This window comes from Acanthopagrus latus, chromosome 7 (assembly GCF_904848185.1).
Source record: "Acanthopagrus latus isolate v.2019 chromosome 7, fAcaLat1.1, whole genome shotgun sequence".
Taxonomy (NCBI): domain Eukaryota; kingdom Metazoa; phylum Chordata; class Actinopteri; order Spariformes; family Sparidae; genus Acanthopagrus; species Acanthopagrus latus.
Window position 1 is genome coordinate 27,537,029 of NC_051045.1, and position 23,327 is coordinate 27,560,355.

The 23,327-nt window shown below is 42.5% G+C and overlaps 2 protein-coding genes across 10 annotated transcripts in view; both read right to left on the reverse strand.

Annotated features, from left to right (window-relative positions):
- Positions 1 to 23,327, reverse strand: part of LOC119022242 (atrial natriuretic peptide receptor 1) — an 83,964-nt gene that overhangs the window by 12,313 nt on the left and 48,324 nt on the right. For all 6 annotated transcript variants that reach the window (XM_037102889.1, XM_037102888.1, XM_037102885.1 and 3 more), the window contains one exon: positions 5,800 to 5,974. In XM_037102889.1, coding sequence (XP_036958784.1) covers positions 5,800 to 5,974 — 175 coding nt within the window. The remainder of the gene's footprint in view (positions 1 to 5,799; positions 5,975 to 23,327) is intronic.
- On the reverse strand, positions 12,807 to 21,974 carry LOC119022241. Of its 4 annotated transcripts, none has more exons than XR_005075867.1 (2): positions 13,657 to 21,373; positions 12,807 to 13,417 (listed from the first exon to the last, which is right to left on the reverse strand). XR_005075867.1 is itself a non-coding variant. In XM_037102882.1 (2 exons), the coding sequence occupies exon 2, from the start codon at positions 20,302 to 20,304 to the stop codon at positions 14,224 to 14,226; it is 6,081 nt and encodes a 2,026-aa protein (XP_036958777.1). In that variant the 5' UTR covers positions 20,305 to 21,206; positions 21,446 to 21,974; the 3' UTR covers positions 12,807 to 14,223. The 4 variants fall into 4 exon arrangements, 2 of the variants coding, with proteins under 2 accessions (XP_036958777.1, XP_036958775.1); XR_005075866.1 differs by having other exon boundaries at positions 12,807 to 13,420; XM_037102882.1 differs by adding an exon at positions 21,446 to 21,974 and having other exon boundaries at positions 12,807 to 21,206.

A 23,327-nucleotide genomic window follows, 5' to 3' on the forward strand; every position in this document is an offset into this window, starting at 1 on the left:
GCCCAAGCCTGACAGGTGTGCTACTGAGGTTCAGAGAACATGCTGTGGCCATCAGTGGAGATATCCGTGGCATGTTTCATCAGGTGCGTCTCCTCCCTGAAGACCAACCACTCCTGCGTTTCTTGTAGCGTGACGGCGAGTGAGAGCGCAGTCCAGACGTGTACGAGTGGCACGTTTTGCCATTTGGGACTACATGCAGCCCATGCTGTGCCACTTATGCCTTACAACGTCACGTACATGATCACAGTGAGGGCAATGAAGACGTGGTCCAGTCTGTGCTGCAAGCCTTTTACGGTGATAATTGTCTCCAGTCTCTGCAGTCTCAAGATCAAGCTAGACAGCTCATTGACAAGATGAGAGGTCTCCTTGCCAGCGGAGGTTTTGATATGAGACAGTGGTCCAGCAACACGCCTGAGGTCATCGCCCATCTACCTCCCGAAGCCAAATCCGCAGAATGTGAGTTATCGCTGACTGCAAATAAGACTGACCCACAAGAGTCAACGCTTGGTCTTCTGTGGCGTTGCAGACCCGACACCCTCGGATACAAACACCGAACCATCCCAGTGACTGAACCGACCATGAGATATGTATATCGAGTGCTAGCCAGTCAATATGACCCTCAGGGCTACATCATACCATATACTACACGTGCCAAGGTCCTGGTTCAAGCCCTGTGGAGAAAGGAAAGAGGATGGGATGAGCCCATTGCAGACAGTCTCCTCCCTATATGGCAAGCGTGGGAGAGCGAGCTCCCCCAGCTTCAACACATCATCCTGCCACGTTGCTACACTGTACACTACAATGATCCTACTGACACTCCTGTGGAACTACACATCTTCTGTGATGCCTCAGAGAAAGCTTACGGTGCTGTAGCATACATAAGAGTAGAAGACAGCAAAGGACAAGTACAGGTGGCATTTGTGATGGCAAGATCCCGTGTAGCACCGAAGAAACAACTGTCAATACCTCGCCTAGAGCTGTGTGCAGCCCTATCAGGCGCACAATTAGCCAAGATCCTTCACACAGAGCTGACTCTATCAATAAACAAAACAACACTGTGGACGGATTCCAAAACCGTTCTGCACTGGATCCAAGCTGAATCTCAGCATTACAAGGTGTTTGTGGGGACACGGATAGCGGAGATCCAAGAGCTAGTTGGATCAGACAACTGGAAATATGTTCCCTCCGAAGAGAACCCGGCCGACGATATCACCTGTGGGAAATGTCTGATGGATCTAGTAAAGCCCAACCGCTGGACACATGGCCCAACTTTCCTCCGCCAGCCTCCAGCTGAGTGGCCAACTGATCCTGCAGTAAGTTCCACACCTACGCCAGCTGAAGAAATACGTGATGCTATCTTCTGTGGAAACACGACAGTAAGCAGCCCTCCAGTCCCAGAGGTAACTCAGGTGAAATCATGGTCAGAGCTGATAGAAGCCACATTCCAGTCCCCTATGACCGCGGCTGACAGAGTCAACATAGAAGTTGATATCCTGAAGAGAGCACAACAGGAGAGTTTCCCAGCTGAGTTTGCTGCCCTGCAAGCAGGAAAACCCCTCAGCTCTAACAGTAGCTTGCTGCCTCTGTCCCCTGTCTACGACAAAGATGTGGAGCTGATAAGAGTCGGAGGTCGACTTCGAAGGGCAGAGAGAAAAGGATGCCATCCATCCTATCATCCTGGCACCAAACCACCATGTCACGAAGTTGATCAAACAAGACTATGACAACCGGTTGCTCCATGCAGGTCCTGACCGTGTATTTGCCGAAATAAGGAGGACGTACTGGATCATTCGTGGATGTCAAGCTGTCAAGAAACACCAGCACAGCTGCACAGAGTGCCGTAAATGGCGCAGCAAGCCCGTCATTCCCCAGATGGCTGACCTGCCAGCTGCGTGGCTGCGCATCAATCAACCGCCATATTGGTCTACCGGAGTAGATTGCTTTGGTCCATACACCATCAAAATAGGCCGCAGACACGAGAAGAGATGGGGTATAGTCTTTAAATGCCTCACCACCCGATGTGTGCATCTGGACCTGTTGGGTAGCATGGACACTGACTCCTTTCTGCTTGCCTTACAACGCTTTGTGGCAAGAAGAGGGAAGCCATTCAAAATAATCTGCGATCAAGGCACTAACTTCCGTGGAGGGGACAAAGAGCTGCAAAAGGCCTTCAATGCACTTGAACCAGCACTAAAGGACCAGCTTGCTAAACAGAGCATCAGCTTTAGATTTAATCCACCACTTGCACCTCATTTCGGTGGCACTTGGGAGAGAGAAATCAAATCTGTTAAATCGTCCCTGCAAGTAGTCCTGAAAGACCAAGTGCTCCCAGAGGAAGTCCTCATGACAGTTCTGATAGAAGTTGAGGGAATTCTCAACTCCAAGCCCCTTGGTTATGCTACATCAGACATAGCAGACCCTGATCCCATAACGCCAAATCTCCTACTCATGGGGCGGCGGGATGCATCACTACCACAAGTCGTGTATCACAACAGTGACCTGCTTGGACGTCGCCGCTGTAAACACAGCCAGGTGCTAGCCGATCACTTCTGGCTCCAGTTCACCAAAAACTACCTCCCTAACCTTCAACATCGTCGGAAGTGGCATAGTTCTACTGTGGACCTCACGCCAGATCAGGTGGTCATGATCGTTAACCCACAGCTACCAAGAGCACTGTGGTTGGTTGGACGGGTCACCAAAGTGATCCCCAGTGACGACGGCAGGATACGCACAGCTGAAGTGAACATTAAAGGATCTACATACACACGGCCAGTGGCCAAACTCATCCCCCTGCCAGAAATGCCAGAGGACTGGGACTGACCTTACAGCACAACAGGGAACTTTGTGTTATTGCAAATTCACTTGGTGAATATGTGGGTGGAGCCACGGCGCGCCGATCGCTCCCGAAAAGACCCGATAAGCCCCCAAGAAGTGACGGGAATTCCCCAACCGCAACTCAGTTACCTGTCTAGTGCTGCGCACATCCTTGTCAGTCACTACAGCGCCGAACCGAGTAACCCGTGTATGTTGTGCGTGAATGCCGAGTAAGTTTATATTCACGTTTGTTGTTATGTTAGAACAATATGGTAGAAGTTTTCTCGCACACACGCGTAGTTGTTATATTATATACATTACTAGTCTGATTGATCTGTTCTCACTTCTGTATATATACATATATATATATATATATATGTATATATATGTATATATATATATGTATATATTTGTATATATATATATATATATATATATATATATATATATGTTTATATATACGTTCATGAAACAATACTATCACTATCCTTATTGTATGTTAATACTGCTGTTGGGTTTTATAGCCATCAACATGTACAGTTATTCCTGTTATTTTGAATTATATTGCAATGACGCAATTTCTGTAATTCAGGAGACCACAACAAGACACAACTGTAATCTGTTCGTGTGTGAAATTAAAGGAGGGAAACATATCCACCTGAAGTGGCTGCAGTTTTTCTAACCGAAAACTAAGGCCAGACTGTGTACGCCAGCATCCAAAATATTCTACATAAACCAACCCTAAAGTTAGCATCTTCCTGGTTCCATTAACAAAAAGCCGATCTCTGTGTTCACTGTGATGACATTTAATGTCCACAACAACCTCTGTAGTCTCTTTTAAACCAACTATTAGCAACCGCATTTTCGAAGGCATAGTATGCAAGCAGTCAATACTTACATTTTGAGACATCTGATGTCACATTTATGTATTTATATATTATACATTTAACACAACACCCGTGTTTACCACAGACCTTATTTCAGAAAACCAGTTCAGAAAGTTCATAGACTTTGAGACGAAGGAACCAGTTGTGCAAAAATGCTATGATAAAATTCTGACTTAAAGGTCCCATATTATGAAAAACCCTTTTCTCTAGTCTCTACATATAAAAGCTGGTCCTCCCTGAGCCTACCAACTCCCAGAATGAGGAAAGCAAATGATTCCTGCATGGTCTCTGCAGCCCATCCTCTGGTAAAACGGTGCTCCTAAACGCTGTTCAGATTCAGCTCCTGTCGTTACATAATGAAATGAGTCATTTTCATAGGAGATCTCCAAGAGGGGGGCGTCTATCCCTGAGGCGAAGTTCGGTGTGTCCAGCAGTAAGATAGCAGTGTTTTGCAATGTCGTCGCTCAGAGTTAGACTCACAAATCACTCTGTTGTTGGTTGTAAAAATCAACATAAGTGCCTATATTCTGTCCCAGCTAGAGAAGAACAGAAGAGACAGTGGTTGAGTTTAATTTTTAATGACAACGTGCCAGCTGCGGTTCGTGTTAGCTTGTATGTGGGTGCTAACCACTTAACATCGGACAGCTTCAGTAACAGGGATCAGTACAAAGCTGGCCTTGCCTCAACACTGACCCCCATAAAAGGATCAGTCCCACCCATACCAGACCCAGCAACTGCACCCGAGCAACAAGTAAGTGTTGCCATGTTTTGATAGTATTTACAGTTGCCTACAAGTACGGTGAAGTCAGCGGGGACTTGGCTTAGTAGTTAGCTCTGCTTCGTCTGCTATGCAATGGCGTTTGAAGCGAGTTAATAATAATAATAATAATAATTATAATTATAATAATAATAATAATAATAATAATAATAGTAATAATAATAATGCGATGGAGCTTGGTTGTCACAGTAAAAAGTCTGGAAACCTGCAGACTGGAGACAGAGATGATGCGAACAGTGTCCAAGTGTTTGAAGACTGCGTTGGAGACAAACACAGCTTTCACTAGCTGTTAGCATTAGCTGCGTGGTAGTAAGTGTAACAGCACATAGAACAAACTAAAATTATTCAGACACACTAACCATTCTAATACGTCCTGCTGAAGCCACAGTCTCTCCTTCTGGGTCTGAATCTGGGTCAAACTGGTATGGTTGAACAACAGCATCTCAGCGAGCCATAGTGATACATCCACTGTAAAACATTAACGCATGCTACCGCTAGCGTAAGCGGCATCCTCTCCCTGAGAGGAGTGTGTAGCAGGCAAGGCAGGTGTTGACAGACGAAGCTCATTAGCATTTAAATGTGGAGGCACAGAAACAGCCTGCTCTCAGTAGAGCTCAGTAGAGCTCACTTGAGCACTCAGTGATAGCTGAAATTCAGGACCACAAACGGGTTTGGGGCACTGCATTTCAAATACAGTGTTGTTGGACCTCTGACAGCTGTGTGAAATTGATGAAAAACCGAATAATATGGGGCCTTTAAATAGATGGATACTATAACTATATAAAGTGTGTCACCAAACAATTTCTTATTATTTCCTTCCATCATCATTGTAGTTAATTGTTTAAACTCCACACCATCTGCCTCTGGCTATAGATTGGTGATGCTGTGTGTTCACATCAACATGCTCTGTATCATCCAGGCAACAACACGATTTCCTGAAGAAGTATCTTTCCATTTGTTGAGCTGCTGTCATTGGCTGAGCTGTTTCAAACTATGAGACCAGTGATGTGATGGTGGCTGAGAATGTATTTGTCAACCACCACACTCTCTAATCATAATTCCAATTTACCCAGCCCTTTGTGTTGCTGTACATACATGAACCAAAATATCAGATGGCTTGGAAACAACAACACAATCTGTGTTCACTTGTGCATTTAAAAGTTGGGCCGATGGTGCCCAATGGATTATGAGACGTGACAAATTGTATCATAATTTATGCTGCAGTGGAACAAGATGAAAGCTCACTGGGTATTCAGAATTTTAATGAACACTGAATGTCCATCACAAATTTAATGTGAATCTAGTTTCGGTTCCTCTCACCTGTGTGGATGCCAGCTCGGAGCTGCAGCCTCTGGTTGGGCATGTGAGGGATGGAGACCTGTCTAACGGCTGCAACCAGATCCAGAGCCATCTTGGCGATCTCGTCGGCATGTCTATCCCCGTTCCTCTCAGGTAGGCCGCTCACTACCATGTAGGCATCCCCAATTGTCTCTACCTGGTTGGACAGTATGGTAATAATTTGTTAAAAAGAAATACAATTCTGCCATCTAAATCATTCCATGAAGATACATAGAGCAATAAGGGAATGACTTTCATAAATGCATGACCAGTGAAAAACTGTAAAAAAAATTTATCGTGCTTTTATATTGCAGATTTTATGTTTTTCTGGAAGTTTACTGGAAGCTAATTCAAGCCTATTAGTCTCAAGCTAATCCATACAGGGCAGCCCTACAATCCGACGTTTCACAACTTGCCGCTGGGTAAATAGTCAAACTAATTTGCCTCAGGGGTAATAATTTCTTGGACAAATGTTATTGCTTTCTCACAACATGTTCAACAAGTAACTTTGTGATGTATTCAAGCTAGTATTTAAATAAATGCACTGGTACATTGCAAAGAAATATATATTTATGATGAGAGGAAGAAAAGGCTAATTCACAGTTGCTAAGAGTGCTCTTTCATAAATGACAAATAAAATTTTCACTGATAGAAGTGCAGTGGTTAGACCTCACAGAAAAAAAGGGCAGCTGGGATCAGTTCCAGCTCCTCCACGCCTCATGTAAGCAGGTATAATGGATGGAGTGAAAAGCACAAGTATAACTAAATCTTTGCTCTTAATTTCTTATTTGTATCCTAATTAGCTTCTACAAAGTAGCTGCACATCTTCCTTCACACACAAAAACAAGCAACCATTTAAAATCACACACAGTATCAGGCCAAATACACACATTCCCATTGGTAGTGTTGTTTGATAAAACTGTCCATTCTAGAGTGCCCTTTAATTGTGACCAGTCCAACACACATCTGTGCACTAATCATACTCTTTAATCAGCATCTTGATAGGCCACACGGGTCATGGGGATGGATTATCTTGGCATAGGAGTGCTCACTTTCACTGATTTTAACAAATTTGTGTGAATTATTCTCTTAAACCTTTTACTTCAACTTGTGAAATATGCAAGCAAAAACAAAAGTGTAGCATTTATTTTTCTGGTGAGTGAAAGATCAGAAAATAATTGATGCCTCTATGAGCAGCACAGTATGATGATGTCTGTGACTGCAGGTAGGTTGTTTTTGGTCTATTTTCGCCAAGAACAGTAAGCATGTTGCGGTAAAAATAAATTTAGTAATAGTAATAATCTAGAAGATGCGCCACTTCAGTTAGTGTGGCTGCTCAAACATTGATTGCTAAAGCAAGATGTTACACCTCACTACAGTTGTAATGTCTGTATCTGTAAAATATGTCACAGACATGAAGACGATACACATAACAGATGAGGGGCAGTTTTTTTCCCTGTGCATTTTTTCCCTCCCTCTTTTTTGATTTTTCAATGGGGGTTAAAGAAAATCACGTCATCATATTTATCGATAGTTATCAAAGACATACTAAATGTTAACAGATAGGGCAGACAGGAGTGAGAAGGAACTCAGCACTGCAAGTAGCCAATAAATAGATAAACAATCAGGGCCTACTTCTCAGCTTTATGTCTCACCCAACAAACTTAACCATTTTCTCTCCTCTGACAATGACAGGATACTTTAGGCTGCATAGAACCCTCAACACATTTAACAGACAGTTAAATGCCAGTCAGTTATGTTAATGTATACTGAATGTAACCATCGATGCAGTTCTTCACTGTTGCAGAAATGTGTGATTTCAGAGCCACTGCAGGCTGAGAATGAGAGGCTCAGCTGCATCCTGTCAGACCAATTAGCAGTCTCAGAGACAGGCCAGTCACGTGCTCTGTCTCTGCTGCAGTGATACTACAGGCACAAATAAAGACAACTAAAACCAGCCGAACCTGGGACTGAGCTACACATTATTAGTGTGGGTGCTAAAGGCATTCACACTATTGTTCTTCTGGAATTTATCTTCTTTATCATTCTTCTTCTGTACGTTTTTGGCACGCACCTTTTCCTACAACTTTTGTGCTACAGAAACTATTCAACCATCAAAATGTTCAGTTTTTTAAGGACATTACTGCTTGCGTTTTTTTTGTACCTTTTAACTTTTGGAAACATTCAGCTTTTTCTGCTAAATTTTTCCCATTCATCCTTATGTGAATTTTTTCAAATTTCATTCTGCTAACTTCAGAATACCTTCAGCTATAGAAACTGTTCAACTATTAAAATGTTCAGCTTTTTAAAGTCTTTAAACTTTTTTAGAAATTCAGCTTTTTCCAAAAAAACTTTAACATTAAAGCAAATGGAAAAATCTTCAAATCCTCGCCTTTCAACCTCTTCTTGTCCCTCATACTTTGAGTTAAAGACATCATTCCAACTTTAAACAAGTCAGCAGACCTTGAACTATTGGGCCTGTCTTCAGTTTTTAAAAATCTTCCATGGTTTTGAAATAATCAAAGTTTTAGTTTTTAGGATTTTAAGCCTGTCTTCTGATTTCATAATGGGTGTGTATAGTGTCAGCAAGAGTGCGTGACATCATCACTAGAGTGAAGAGCAGCTGGAACAACTCAAGAAAAACTTGACAATATATGCATAGAAATGTGGGAAATCTTGATGGCTTTCAGATGTAGGAATTACAGTTTTGGATGTGGAAGCCCTGGAGTGACAAGAACTGCAGCAACTCCCCTATAAGCCGCAATGTTGAGCCTAAATTTCTGGAGAGTAGACGGTACCTGATTTGTCGCTCGCTTCTCTGCCCTCATTTCTCACTCTCCAGAAATTAAAAAACGACATGACCGAGTTTAGCCATGTCTCCTCTCACTCAACATATAAATATTTTGGCGATAACCATTACAGTTTTTTCAAAAATCGCAGGAGTTTGGGAGGTGTTTTCCCATTCATTCTTATGGGGACATTTTCATCTTCGTCTCTGCTACTTCTCCAGAGTGTGTAGCCAAAGAATGCATGTGTATTGCATGAGCTAGAGTGCATGACATCATCTTTACTCTGCATTCACACGAAAAGCGATAACATTGCCTGTGGTTGCTCTGGTCACTCACTGGGTATGGATCCCACATCTTTTACTTTACATAGACAATGCTCTTTATGCCTTTAACTTTTCACCTTACTTAGTACTTTTCAGCCTTTTCAGTCTTTTTTTACCTTCTTAAGCTCTTTCAGCCCTCTTACGCTACAGCTTTTCAGCCTTTTCAGGTATTCATCTTACCTGCCTTTTCAGCTCCTTTAAACATCCAACTTCTTGTTCAGCATAAAAATGTTCACCTTTTTAAGCTCTTTCAGCCTTTAACTTTTCAGTCTTTTTTCACCTTTTTAAGCGCTTTCTGCCCTCTTATTCTACAACTTTTCTGCCTTTTTTCACCTTTTTAAGCTCTTTCAGCCCTCTTACTCTACAGCTTTTCAGCTATTAATCTTTCTTCCTTTTCAGCTCCTTCATACATTCAGCTTCATATTCAGCTATCAAAATGTTCAACTTTTTCAACTCCCTCTTCAGCTTCTCTGCCTTTTCATCTTTTTAAAATATGCTTTACAGAAACATAAATGACATTCACCACATTCAGCAATGTCTCCTGTTACTCATCATATAAATATTTTGGCAATAACCATTATACTACAAAAATCGCAGGGGTTTGGGAGCCGTTTTCCCATTCATTCTTGTGGGGACATTTTCAACTTTGGCTCTGTCCAGAGGAAAATTTTACTGCTCAAAGCTTGCTCCTTTATGGTTATGGAGCCGTAAAGGAGCTCAATGAGTTCTCATTTCAGTCTCATTGTAGTCTTTTTTGGTCTCAAACATTTCTCATTTGTTTCTCCTAAAATTCCTTAGGAGCAATAGGTGAGACTTGAGTACCCTCTCCTTTCCAGCACTGGGGAGACATTCTGAAACTTCACTGAGAGCTTGAGGATGTCACGCTCAGACAAGGAGAGAGAACTCAGATGCAGAATGATGATGTAAAGACAGGTTTTATTTTACTGATCTGTAGCTCTTTAGTATGAATGACAAATCAATGGCTATGAAAATTTCTATGGAGACAGACAAGACGAACAAGACAAACACATAAAATGGAAAGCGCTCCCGAAGGAGGAATCTACACTATTCTTAAATTCAAGACTATAAAACTTAAATAGAAAACAAAAACTTCTCCGAAGAGGTCAGTTCTCAGGCTATGAAAATTATCTACTCTAAATAATAAAAGGTACAACAAAAAGCACTCCACATGGAGGAAAACAGAAGGCTATCAAAGTCCTAAACTGAAAACCAAAACTCTAACCACAAACGTTAGAAACAAAAATCAACCAAAGAGAACAAATTCAGAAAATAAAACTTGACAATACTTAGCTGGAAATTTACTATGCAAGACTGTGGATAAGGCTTCCATACACGACTAACGACGAGATACTTCTGTGACGCAGACAGGGGAAGACAAAGACTTTATACACATGAGGAAGGGGAACACAGGTGAAAACAATCAAGGATCAGGGGTGACGTCAGACCGGGGACACAAGAGGAAGGGCAAGTGACCTGAAACGAGAGGAGAGTTACTTTTCAAAATAAACATGAAATTCACAGGACAAAAACCCAAGACAGGACATCCCTCACCGCGTTGTGACAGTGGAGATCTCCTTTGAAACTTAAAGGGAGCCCAAGTTGAAATTTTCTGCACCTGTTTCTCAGGAGAAACAATTGAGAAACAGGAGAAATCAGCCACAGCCTCACTTTGGTCTCACATAGTTCTCATAGTGAGAAATGAATGAGACACTACTGAGATCTCTTTTCCAATTTTCGTTTCCACTGGGTGCTCCTGCTGCAGCATGTATGCAGCCATTTTAATCTCTTTCTGCCTTAAACTTTCCACCTTTTCGGCAGCACATTCAGCAGATTTTGCTTCAGCCTTTAGCATTCACACTGCATTTTCGCAGGAAATGCATTTTTCTAATTTCTGTATGATTTACACTTGAATAAAAAAATATGTGCACACTAGTCAACTACTGTATATACTGCTCTTAATCTGATCACAGCACACTTTGTGTAGCGCCAGTTGAAATTGATGACGCTTTTACTGGTTATGGTCTGATGAATTTTATTCCTTTGAGCAATTCTTTATCACCTCGCCTTACAAATCTGACTAACAACAAGAGTCAAAATAAAGTACCTAAAAACAAAGAAAAAGCCATTATATAATTATATAAAAAGCCATCTATAATTAGCTTGTAGCATTTAGCTTTACTTGAATTCATAAAAAATGTACTTAAATTTAAACACAAACATCTTCTTCTGCGGCATCCAGTTTAATGGTGCATTACTGCCACCTCCTGCTCAGAAGTGTGAATCATACAGTTAAGCTTATAATCTAAAACCCACCTATACACACACACACACACACACACACACACACACACACTGTATCCTTAACTAATACCAATTTACTATCTCTGTCTATGCCCTGTTACTACCCCGTCCCTGCTACTGCTTCACAACCTATAAAAGACCCCTGTTTCCCACCAACAACAGCCTGACCAGTGCTCCCTCACCCATACTCAATACCCCTCTTAATATGAGTCCCTGAACCCCCAATGCCCTCAACCTACTCTTCATCAGCTCTCTCTACATCCACCAACTCTTCCATCTGACAACCCTCACACCAGCATGTCAGGTGTTTCCATCCATTTTTAACATTTGATTTAGTGCACAGTGTCCCGGTCTCAACCTTGTCAGTATACTTTCGTCTCTCCTATGTCCACTACTTACCTGATTTTACACTCTTTCTTCACCTCCTCTAAGTTGCTCATTCGCGTAGACGCAGTGCTGATTTGAGTGGTATACATGCACTAAAATTATTATACGGTGAAAGTGTCGTCTGTGCACAGTAAAATCGGCCATCTTGGGGCGGTCATTCTACTCCGAGTTGAATGAATGTAGGCTACTAAGAAGAATGAAGAAAGAGGTATTCCACTTCCTTCCCGTCCCCATTTGTTATCCAGGTTTTGTTTTAGTCACTCATGATTCTCTCTCTCATTTCTCACTCATTGACCTGATATGAGTTATATTGATACTCTATATATGATTTATATATATTTTCATATTCTCTGATATATAAATCTATCTATCTATCTATCTATCTATCTATCTATCTATCTCTATATCTATATCTATATATATCTATATATATCTATATATATCTATATATATATATATATATATATGAATCATATTGATACTCTACATGATTTATATATTTTTCATTTTCTCTGATATATAAATGTATCTATTACATATATGGATAGATATATATATGATTTATATTTTTTTCATATTCTCTGATATATAAATGTATATATATATATATATTATATATGGATCATATTGATACTCTACATGATTTATATATTTTTCATTTTCTCTGATATATAAATGTATCTATTACATATATGGATAGATATATATGACTTATATTTTTTTCATATTCTCTGATATATAAATGTATATATAATATATATATGAACATATTGATACTCTACATGATTTATATATTTTTAATTTTCTCTGATATATAAACGTATCTATAATATATGTGTGTGTGTGTGTAAATATATATATATATAGATAGATATATATATATAGATATATATATAGATATATATATATATATAGAGAGAGAGAGAGAGAGAGAGAGCCTATATGATTTCTGTTGTGTATAGTGTTTGCAAAATACCTATCATACATAACATATATCATACATCAGTGTAACCCAGGTCCCATGTAGTTAAAAGAAAAGCTAGAATGGTTAATACAATGAGACTGGGCCTGGGCTCGTTGTAGGAAAATACAACTAAATTTAATAATGAATATTACTTTAATAATGAATGTTATTTCAATAATGCTATTTTAATAAGGACCACCACAATTGTACTTTAAATATAAACTCTCACCGGTATTTATTTACACAATTGACAAAAAAAGTAAAATAGGAAAATATGTTATTAGGGCATAAAGAGACAAGTTATAGACAAAGTTCACAGCTCTTTCACAGGTTACTTCCCTTTTGGTTTCAAAATAAAAGCCTTTCACTTTGTACCCTTGTATAATAAAAATGAATACCTCAAATAAGAAAATAAAACACTTCTTTCACTTTTCAAAAATACCTTTTGTTGTACCGGTGGGCCCACACACATTCACATACAACACACCAGAAAATAAACTCAAACCCGTTGCAGGCCTGATGGATGAGGCTTGTGTGCGGTGGGGCCTAAAAACTGTAATGGCCGCTTCACTCAACTGAGCAAAAATAAAAGCACGTGCACTTTCAAACTGTTTTCAGTTAGTACTCACGAATCCAATGGTTTGTTAGTAGGGATAGAAAGGGGAAACGATGGCAGTCTCATAAGGGCAATGGCAGTCACAGTTCCAGCACACACACGGACGATGGCGCTCAGCAGCAGAGTCACGAGGAAGAATAAAAAACAGCAGGGCCGTCTGTCTGGACAGTCTCAATCTCTCTCCTTCTCCAACGTCCGTCTCCTTTAAGCATATTATCATACACTGAGCCACAATACAAAACACTATCTCTTTTTGAATTAGCATTAGCTCGCTTTAACTTTCATTAACATCTTAGGACAGAACGTTGATATAAAAACACATTAGCACTGTCGGCTATCGCTAGCTAGCATGTCACTAACCACATTTACCCAATACAGTGTCATTAGACTATAACAGTTAGATATAGCACAAAATACAGGCATACACATTATATTCACCTCTTGCAGGTCACACAGAAGTTTATATCAGGACAACGGGTAGTCGACCTCCACAATAAAACTTAAATGCTCCCCACACGATGCCTCCGTCTTAGCTCGCTGATCGATCGTGGCTCTCTGTCTCTCGCATGCTCACGTACGCACCAAACTAACCTGCGCCACTAGTCCCGCCTCTCACCCCATGAATTTAGCTTGATTGGCTCGTGAGTTAGATAACAACCAATAGGAACACAGGAATGAAATGATTGACACAAAACAGATAACATGTTAGATTACACTTGCATTTACACTGCTTATTCCTCTCACGTTCTCTGAATCACACATCTCTTCAACTTAATGAACTTGACCTTTTTTAGAATATTTATCTTTGAATTGTAAATTGTCTTTTAATACACTATACATATTATAGTTTTTTATCCAGCACATATTTTAACCATACATTTTAATATTATGAACTTTTTTTAATATAACATTTTAGAATACTTTGAATTGGATTTTATGCACTGTATCCTAACTGATTTTAGACAGGGCTACACCCTCCCCCTTCTGACCGTGTAGATGTCCTCATCACACCTTTTTTTTTTCTCTCTTTGACTTGGAAGAGTGATCCCTTATTTCTTTTTCCTCTTCACGCCTTTTAGATGTTCTGCACCTTTTTCTTGGTTCAGTGACTTGGTCTGGAGGGTTTAACTTGAGTTGAATGACCATACCATGGTGCATAATGGTAACTGGTTCACAGGATTGTTGACCAGGCTTTTCATAGGTTAATCTCACAGTTGGTTTCGGTTGTCTCCGAGATCTTCTGACTGTGGACGATTCCTCACTCTCATTTCTTTGGTTTTTAGAAGGTTTTTCATTCCTGATCCTGTTTGACATAGGTGAGCTTGCTCTACTTTCTACATCTTGTTCTTCCACAGAATCATTATTTGTTTCTCTGACGTCTGAGTCTGACTGAGTAGGTTCAACACCCTCAGACAATTCCTCATACTCTGTTTCTGTGAGCTGTTGATTTTCTGTAGCTTCACAGTGTTCTTCTTCAGATCTTTCATCCTCGTCCGAGGTTTGATTTTCAGCTGCCAGCTGTCTCTGAATTTCCTCCACATCAAAATCAGGTGAATTATGGACCGTCTCAAACTCTGAGCCTGATGACTCGGCATCACTTTCCTCTACTGGGTCAGTAGACTTGGTTGCTCGATGTTGCTGAGTAAGCTGAGCTCTTGTGACGGGTCTCCGAGTGAGTTCCTTGTCATCTGGCAGGTTTGACATCCTGACCATGTATCCGATAGGCAACAGGTGGTCTCGATGGAGAGTTTTGACGACACCTGGACCATGCTCTGGTTTGACCTTGTAGACTGGCAGGTTGGGCAGCTTCTCCAAAACAACATACGGCGTTGATTTCCATCGATCTTGAAGTTTATGCTTTCCTTTTAGGCCCACATTCTGAATGAGGATCCTGTCTCCTTTCTCCAAAGGTAAGTCTCTCACACGATTGTCATAGCGTGCTTTGTTTTTCAGGTGACTCTTTGTAGCAGCGTCAGATGCTAGTTGATAAGCTTTTTGCAACTCCTTTCTCATCCTGGTAATGTACTGCTGGTAAGAGGACTCACTTTCACCATTTGGCGAGATTCCAAAACAGATGTCAATGGGCAACCTAGCTTCTCTCCCAAACATGAGCTGATATGGTGAGTATCCTGTGGAATCATTTCTTGTGCAGTTGTACGCATGTACCAGGTAGGTGATATGCTGGCTCCAGCATTGTTTCTTCACAGTGTCCAGGGTACCAAGCATTGCAAGGAGCGTTCGATTGAACCTTTCTGGTTGCGCATCTCCTTGAGGGTGGTAGGGGGATGTGCGTGACTTCCGAACCCCAAGCATGGACAGGAGCTCTTTGATCAGTCGACTTTCGAAATCTCGGCCCTGATCTGAGTGTATCCGCGCAGGTAGGCCGTAGTGCACAAAATACTTCTCCCACAATACTCTTGCAACAGTGATTGCCTTTTGATCTTTGGTGGCAAACGCTTGTGCGTAGCGTGTGTAATGATCTGTCACTACTAACACATTAGTAACACCTTTAGAGTCAGGCTCTAGCTGCAGAAAGTCTATACATACTAAATCTAAAGGACCATTACTTGTTATTTGATTCAAGGGCGCGGCATGCTGAGGGAGTGTCTTCCTGGAGATACATCTTCCACAGGTTCGAATGAACTCCTCAACCTCAGCTGTCATTCGCGGCCAATAAAATCTGTCTTTGACCAGTTCAGTAGTGCGCTCCACTCCCATGTGTCCACATTCATCATGCAAAGATCTTAACACCATCGGTCGGTATCTTGCGGGCAAGACAAGTTGTTTGATCTGTTTTCCACACATTTTCTCTCTTACTCTGTAGAGTAATCCGTCCTTCAACTCCAACTTGCGGCTTCCTCTTAGCAACAACACAGTCTCAGGCGAATCATTTTGGGAGCGAGTCAGCACTTTTTTCTTCTCCATGGCTTTCTTCAGTGGCCCAATTGCTGGGTCCATATCTTGTGCTGCCTGGATATCCTTTGGGCTCAGCTGGTCAAGGGTGTTTAAGCTAAGGTTCACTGGGAACACATAGGCTTCTGGTACTGCTGTGGCAGGAGCTCCCAGCTGATCCACCAATCTGTCAGTCACATCTGTTTCTTGACTGATGCAGGCACGTTTGCAGAGGGCTTTGATGCCATCAGGTGGGACACTTGTCCATTCTTTAGCCTCGTCTGAAGTGTACTGTCGAGACAGCAGGTCAGCATCGATGTTTTGCCTCCCAGGACGATACTGGATGGTGAAATCATAGGTAGCAAGGGCGGCGAGCCAACGGTGTCCAACAGCACTGAGTTTGGCAGAGGTCAACACATATGTTAATGGGTTGTTGTCAGTTCTTACAATAAACTTGGCACCATACAAGTAGTCATGAAACTTGTCCACGACAGCCCATTTTAGTGCCAGAAATTCCAACTGATGGACTGGATAGTTATGCTCTGAGTCTTTAAGCTTCCGACTGGCAAACGCTACAGGCCGAAGGCCCTCAGGATATTCCTGGTTTAGGACAGCGCCTAACCCATTCATACTGGCGTCAACATGCAAGATGTAGGTCTTGGTGGGGTCAGCGAATGCCAACACAGGGGCGTTGATCAAACAGTCACGGATCCGCTCAAAGGCTTCCTGACAGGCTGGAGTCCAACGATCTCCAAAGGGCTCTGATGGTTTGAAATAGTCTTTGACTGAGTCCACACTCTTTTTGGGTTTGGGGCCTTGCCACGTGGGGGCATATCCCTTGGTGAGCTCAGAAAGAGGACGAACGATGGCGGAGTAGTTTGCGATAAACCTCCGGTAGTAACTGCAGAATCCGAGAAAGGACTTGAGAGGCTTCAGGTGAGTGGGTGCTTTCCAATGTTTGACGGCTTCAACCTTCTCTGGATCTGTAGCTATCCCATCGACAGAAACAATATGACCCACGTACTTAACCTGAGGCTGGCAGAATTGACATTTGTCAATAGACACTTTTAACCCGATCTCCTCTAGCCTATCCAGCACTTTGAGAAGACGTTGCTCATGCTCTTCGAGTGTTTTGCCAAACACAATGATATCGTCCAAGTACACAAGGACTTCCAGAAGATGCATATCTCCGACAGCTTTCTCCATCACGCGCTGAAATGTGGCTGGCGCTCCTGTGATGCCCTGTGGCATGCGCTCAAATTGATAGAAACCAAGAGGACAAATAAATGCTGTCTTTTCTTTATCCTCTTCAGCCATCTCTATCTGGTAGTAGCCACTACGCAGATCCAGCACTGAGAACCATTGGCTACCTGCCAAGGAATCCAGGGCGTCGTCGATGCGTGGCATTGTGTACTGGTCTGGTGTGGTGCGGTTGTTGAGCGTTCTGTAGTCTATACAGATTCTTATAGTCCCGTTCTTCTTCCGGACTACGACGATTGGTGAGGCGTAGGGACTGCGGGACTCGGTGATGATTCCAGCGGCCAGCAGCTGCTGTATATGTCGCCTTACATCGTCAATGTCTGCAGGAGCTAGTCTCCTTGACCTTTCTCTGAAGGATCGGGGGTCATGCAGGCGTATGCGGTGTTCAACTCCCTTAGCCAAGCCAACATCCCATTCATGCAACGAGAAAACATTCCGCCTTTCAGCTAACTTCTGCTGAAGCCGACTCTTCCACTCCTCGGGGATAGGGGAATTCCCGAAATTGAAGAGGCTTGGGTCCAGGGTTTCAGCTGCGAGGTCGGACGGCTGGACTGGGGTAACTGTGTCCACAGCATACATTTCGGCAACTACAGTCCCCACTGGGATAGAGGTTGTTTTCTTGGACTCATTCTGCATGAGCACAGTGAAACTGTTGCTGTCAATATCAGCATCTGAGAGCACACCAGGTTTTACCAGCACACTGGCAGGGAGTAACTGGGCTGTGGGTGCATCAATCAGCACAAGGTCTTTGGATGGAGCACTCAGTCTTTCCACTTTGCAGGTTGCATAGTACTGTGCTCCTGGAGCTATCGAGAGTGGACCGGGGCCTTTCCACTTTAGCTGGCCCAAGACTTCATTCTTGGCTAGCTGTTCTTGCGCATTAACAGGGGCGTACACAGACTGGATTCGCATGGAGTGCACAGTATGCTTATCACTCTTTGTCTTAACCAGCTCCCATAGGCGGCGGAACAGAGATGTATTGGTTCCGACCAGCACAGGGGTCTGTTGTTGGTTTTTTAGCTCTGGACAAATCAATGCGAGCACTTCTATCGGTCCTGACACACCAGTGATCTCCTCAGGGAACTCCATCTCTACAACAACGTAGCCTTTGTAAGGATACTTTGAGTCAGCGAGACCCCATAGGCCAAGGCCAGAGAGGGGGTTTAGGGGGACACCCGGTAAGTGTTCATCAAACCAGTTTTCAAAAATGATAGTCACATTAGACCCACTATCAATGAGAGCATCGCAGACCACATCATTGACTTTGATGGTATGGATAAAGGATGGACCTACAAGACCCTCAGGTAGGACAGTGTTATTCTCTGGGACTTCAACTTTGTTTACTCTAGCTACACACTGCTCTTCAGCAGCGGGCTTTGGGCTCTCTTGTTTGGGGCCAGGGGAACCTCGCACCAAGCGTATGAGCTTTCGAATAACTTTCTGGGAGTTCTCAGGTGCAGTGCATCTAGGAGCTATGTGACCATTTTCCCCACACCGGTAGCAAAAGTACTCATCATTGTCTTTGGAAGATGGCACTTTGGGAGGAGCAGACTTGTTACCTGGAGCGGCTTTGTATCGGTGGGGCTGTGGTGTGTGTTCTCGTGGGGGATCTGATGTGTATTTCACTGCCATTACACTAATCTTACTTTCTAGGGTTTGCACTTGTTTTCTTAGTGATTGTAGCTCACTCTGCGACTCATTTTTCTGCTTTGTTTTCTCTTTCGGACCTTTAAAGGAATCATCAGATGACGACTGTGGCCATGAGTTGTTTCTTTCTGCTAACTGCGCTCTCAACTCTTGAATCTGGGCTTGCAGTGTACTCTGAGACGCTGAGTCAGGTTCTGTTTCTTTTTCTGCTTGGACAGTGCGTACATGCTGGGGACGCATGGGTGCCACTTGGTTCTGTTTGGCTGACTGGCGGGCTTCCTCTTCCATTACTTCTCGTAACAGGGTCAGGAAGGTAGGGGGATTACTGCTCCGCTCCCTAATTTTCAGCTGTAGCAACATGACCTCTGAGGTGGCTCCTCTGATGAGCTGTTCTAAGCGAGCACTATTGGCAGCGCTAACAGGTAAGCCACCTGCTCGTACTACTTTGACAAGAGATTTCTCTAATCTTCGCAGAAACTCTGATAGATGTTCACCAGGCTGTTGGCGAAGGGCTCTAAATGCCAAATATAGTTCTTCTCCAGTCTCTACGGTACCAAAAATGCTCTCTATAGCCTCTATGTACTCATGGGGGCTAGCATCAGGTTGAGTCAGACGCACAGCTTGAATGATTTCAAAGGCGGGCCCTTTGAGACTTTCCAATATCCGACGTCGTTTCTCTTTGTCTGAGCACTCACCTTCTGTTATCAAGAGTGTTGCATGCTCCAACCAAGTGTCTAAGGACTCTTCTCCAGCGGGGGTGGGACTGACCCCGGAAAATGTCCGCAGACGTCTGTATGTCTGACTGTCAGACTGTTTGTTGCTCCTGTTCAAAACATCACCGACCGCACGGATGATGTCTTCTGGGTTGCTGTTACCCTCCTTGGTGGGGGTGCATAGATCTTGAATGTCCTCCAATGTTTTCCCTTCACTTTGCAGAAAGGTGAGCAATTTGTCTTCAAATTTATCAAGCTGAAGCTCGATGTAGTAGACAGCTTTCCAACTGCTTCCGCCATTCACAGGCATAATCTCAGGGGGAATTCTGGAGGGGTCTATTTCTTCACTACACTCACATAGCACCATGAGTGATTGCTGTTGAGGGTTAAACATTTTGCCCCTAACTCTAACTTTCCCCAATGCTTTGATGGTCCCTGCTGTTTCTTCAATGTCTTTTTCAGAACTCTCTTCAGGCACTCCATATAACAGGAGGGAATGTTTTACTTCTACGGACTCTCCTTTACACCAGTTAATTAGTTCCATTTGTGACGGACTGCTTGTTTGACTTGCCATTATTGCACTTGATTTTAATTACTGTTAGCACGTTACTTTTACATTAAAGCTTTAAAGTTGTGGGGTCAATGTTATCAATTTTTTTTTTTTACTTTATGTTAATTGAGATCCCAGCGGTGCCTCCATTTATGTAACCCAGGTCCCATGTAGTTAAAAGAAAAGCTAGAATGGTTAATACAATGAGACTGGGCCTGGGCTCGTTGTAGGAAAATACAACTAAATTTAATAATGAATATTACTTTAATAATGAATGTTATTTCAATAATGCTATTTTAATAAGGACCACCACAATTGTACTTTAAATATAAACTCTCACCGGTATTTATTTACACAATTGACAAAAAAAGTAAAATAGGAAAATATGTTATTAGGGCATAAAGAGACAAGTTATAGACAAAGTTCACAGCTCTTTCACAGGTTACTTCCCTTTTGGTTTCAAAATAAAAGCCTTTCACTTTGTACCCTTGTATAATAAAAATGAATACCTCAAATAAGAAAATAAAACACTTCTTTCACTTTTCAAAAATACCTTTTGTTGTACCGGTGGGCCCACACACATTCACATACAACACACCAGAAAATAAACTCAAACCCGTTGCAGGCCTGATGGATGAGGCTTGTGTGCGGTGGGGCCTAAAAACTGTAATGGCCGCTTCACTCAACTGAGCAAAAATAAAAGCACGTGCACTTTCAAACTGTTTTCAGTTAGTACTCACGAATCCAATGGTTTGTTAGTAGGGATAGAAAGGGGAAACGATGGCAGTCTCATAAGGGCAATGGCAGTCACAGTTCCAGCACACACACGGGCGATGGCGCTCAGCAGCAGAGTCACGAGGAAGAATAAAAAACAGCAGGGCCGTCTGTCTGGACAGTCTCAATCTCTCTCCTTCTCCAACGTCCGTCTCCTTTAAGCATATTATCATACACTGAGCCACAATACAAAACACTATCTCTTTTTGAATTAGCATTAGCTCGCTTTAACTTTCATTAACATCTTAGGACAGAACGTTGATATAAAAACACATTAGCACTGTCGGCTATCGCTAGCTAGCATGTCACTAACCACATTTACCCAGTACAGTGTCATTAGACTATAACAGTTAGATATAGCACAAAATACAGGCATACACATTATATTCACCTCTTGCAGGTCACACAGAAGTTTATATCAGGACAACGGGTAGTCGACCTCCACAATAAAACTTAAATGCTCCCCACACGATGCCTCCGTCTTAGCTCGCTGATCGATCGTGGCTCTCTGTCTCTCGCATGCTCACGTACGCACCAAACTAACCTGCGCCACTAGTCCCGCCTCTCACCCCATGAATTTAGCTTGATTGGCTCGTGAGTTAGATAACAACCAATAGGAACACAGGAATGAAATGATTGACACAAAACAGATAACATGTTAGATTACACTTGCATTTACACTGCTTATTCCTCTCACGTTCTCTGAATCACACATCTCTTCAACTTAATGAACTTGACCTTTTTTAGAATATTTATCTTTGAATTGTAAATTGTCTTTTAATACACTATACATATTATAGTTTTTTATCCAGCACATATTTTAACCATACATTTTAATATTATGAACTTTTTTTAATATAACATTTTAGAATACTTTGAATTGGATTTTATGCACTGTATCCTAACTGATTTTAGACAGGGCTACATCAGAATATTCTATTACTGTTAATCCATTTATAATGAATAAAATACGCCGGCCCATGTGTCCTGTGTCATAGCTATAATGTATGACGTTTACAGCAAAAAAAAAAAACGCGTGAAAATCAGTTTCTATATCAGAGTTACGATTGATTAAATGCGCTGACACCTAATCGCGCCTGCTGAACAGATTACACTGAGTGGAACGGGTGATCGCCCCAAGATGGCCGCCCCGATTCTCATCAGCGCCAACAGGCAGCAGCGTTCGACGCGGCGTCTACTCTTTATATGTCTATGCGTGAATCATGTAGAATCATGAGTGAGAGACACTGCGCCACTTTCAGCACAGTATGTGAACAAGAATCACGCCCTCAGCGTCAGTTCTCTGCCTGCAGTAGGTTCACAAATCATGAACGAATCACAGGGAGAATGTGATTCACGTCCTGGCATCCCTCGTTTGCGAACGACCTGCTGAGGATGTGAATCATGTTCGCGCTGTCACTGAATCAGCATGGACGTGAATCACGTTCGCAACGGCAGCTGCTGAGAATCACATTTACTGTGCAGTAAAATCACTGAAAATGATGCTACACGGATGTTAGCAACACGGTGCTAATTTTAGCAGTACAGTTACTGTCATCTCCTCTGCCCTGGGTGAGTGACACAGCGCCATTTTCAGTACAGAACGACAATCATGTCCTCAGCATCAGTTCTCTGTGTGCAGTAGGTTCATGAATAATGAACGAATCACAGCGCGAATGAGAATCACGTCCTGACAGTTCTTCTGAGTGAGTCACAGCAGTTCCACTCCCGGCAGGCATGCTCGCAGCTGAGCTCAACTGAACTGAGAAAGGAACGAATCAGTCCATGAAGTGATCCCGTTCACTTCATTCACTGAAAAGATTTGTTCGTTCGAACGACACGTTCGCGACCGACACAACACTAACGCGCATCTGGCAGTGGGACTCAGCAGGAAGAAGGAGAAGGAGATGCCGGAGCACGACGCAGCAATTCAGCTGAATTTAGCATGGAGCAGACTGGTAGTAAAGCTCCGAAATAACAACAACATTCGGTTACTTTTCAAAATAAGACACTCCGTGTTGACACCAGCACACACATCTCACAAAAGAGACAAACACAGGCTCTTCTGCTGATCCTTTGGTCGGGAACACTTCGTGTTGTTGTTTTTGATAACACAGACCTATAACTGCGGTCGCCAGTGATCATGTGATTATGTGATTATCGCGGGAACTCGGCCAGCTGTCTACCGTAACGTTACTGCACTGTGGCGGACTTAAACCGCAACCGGTGGGGACTGCCAGAAGGCAGAACAAAACCAGATCGGAGCCGCAATG

What these genes read in the sequence shown, in the direction of transcription:
- LOC119022241 (XM_037102882.1), bottom strand. Translation starts at nt 20,304, where the DNA reads ATGGCAAGTCAAACAAGCAGTCCGTCACAAATGGAACTAATTAACTGG.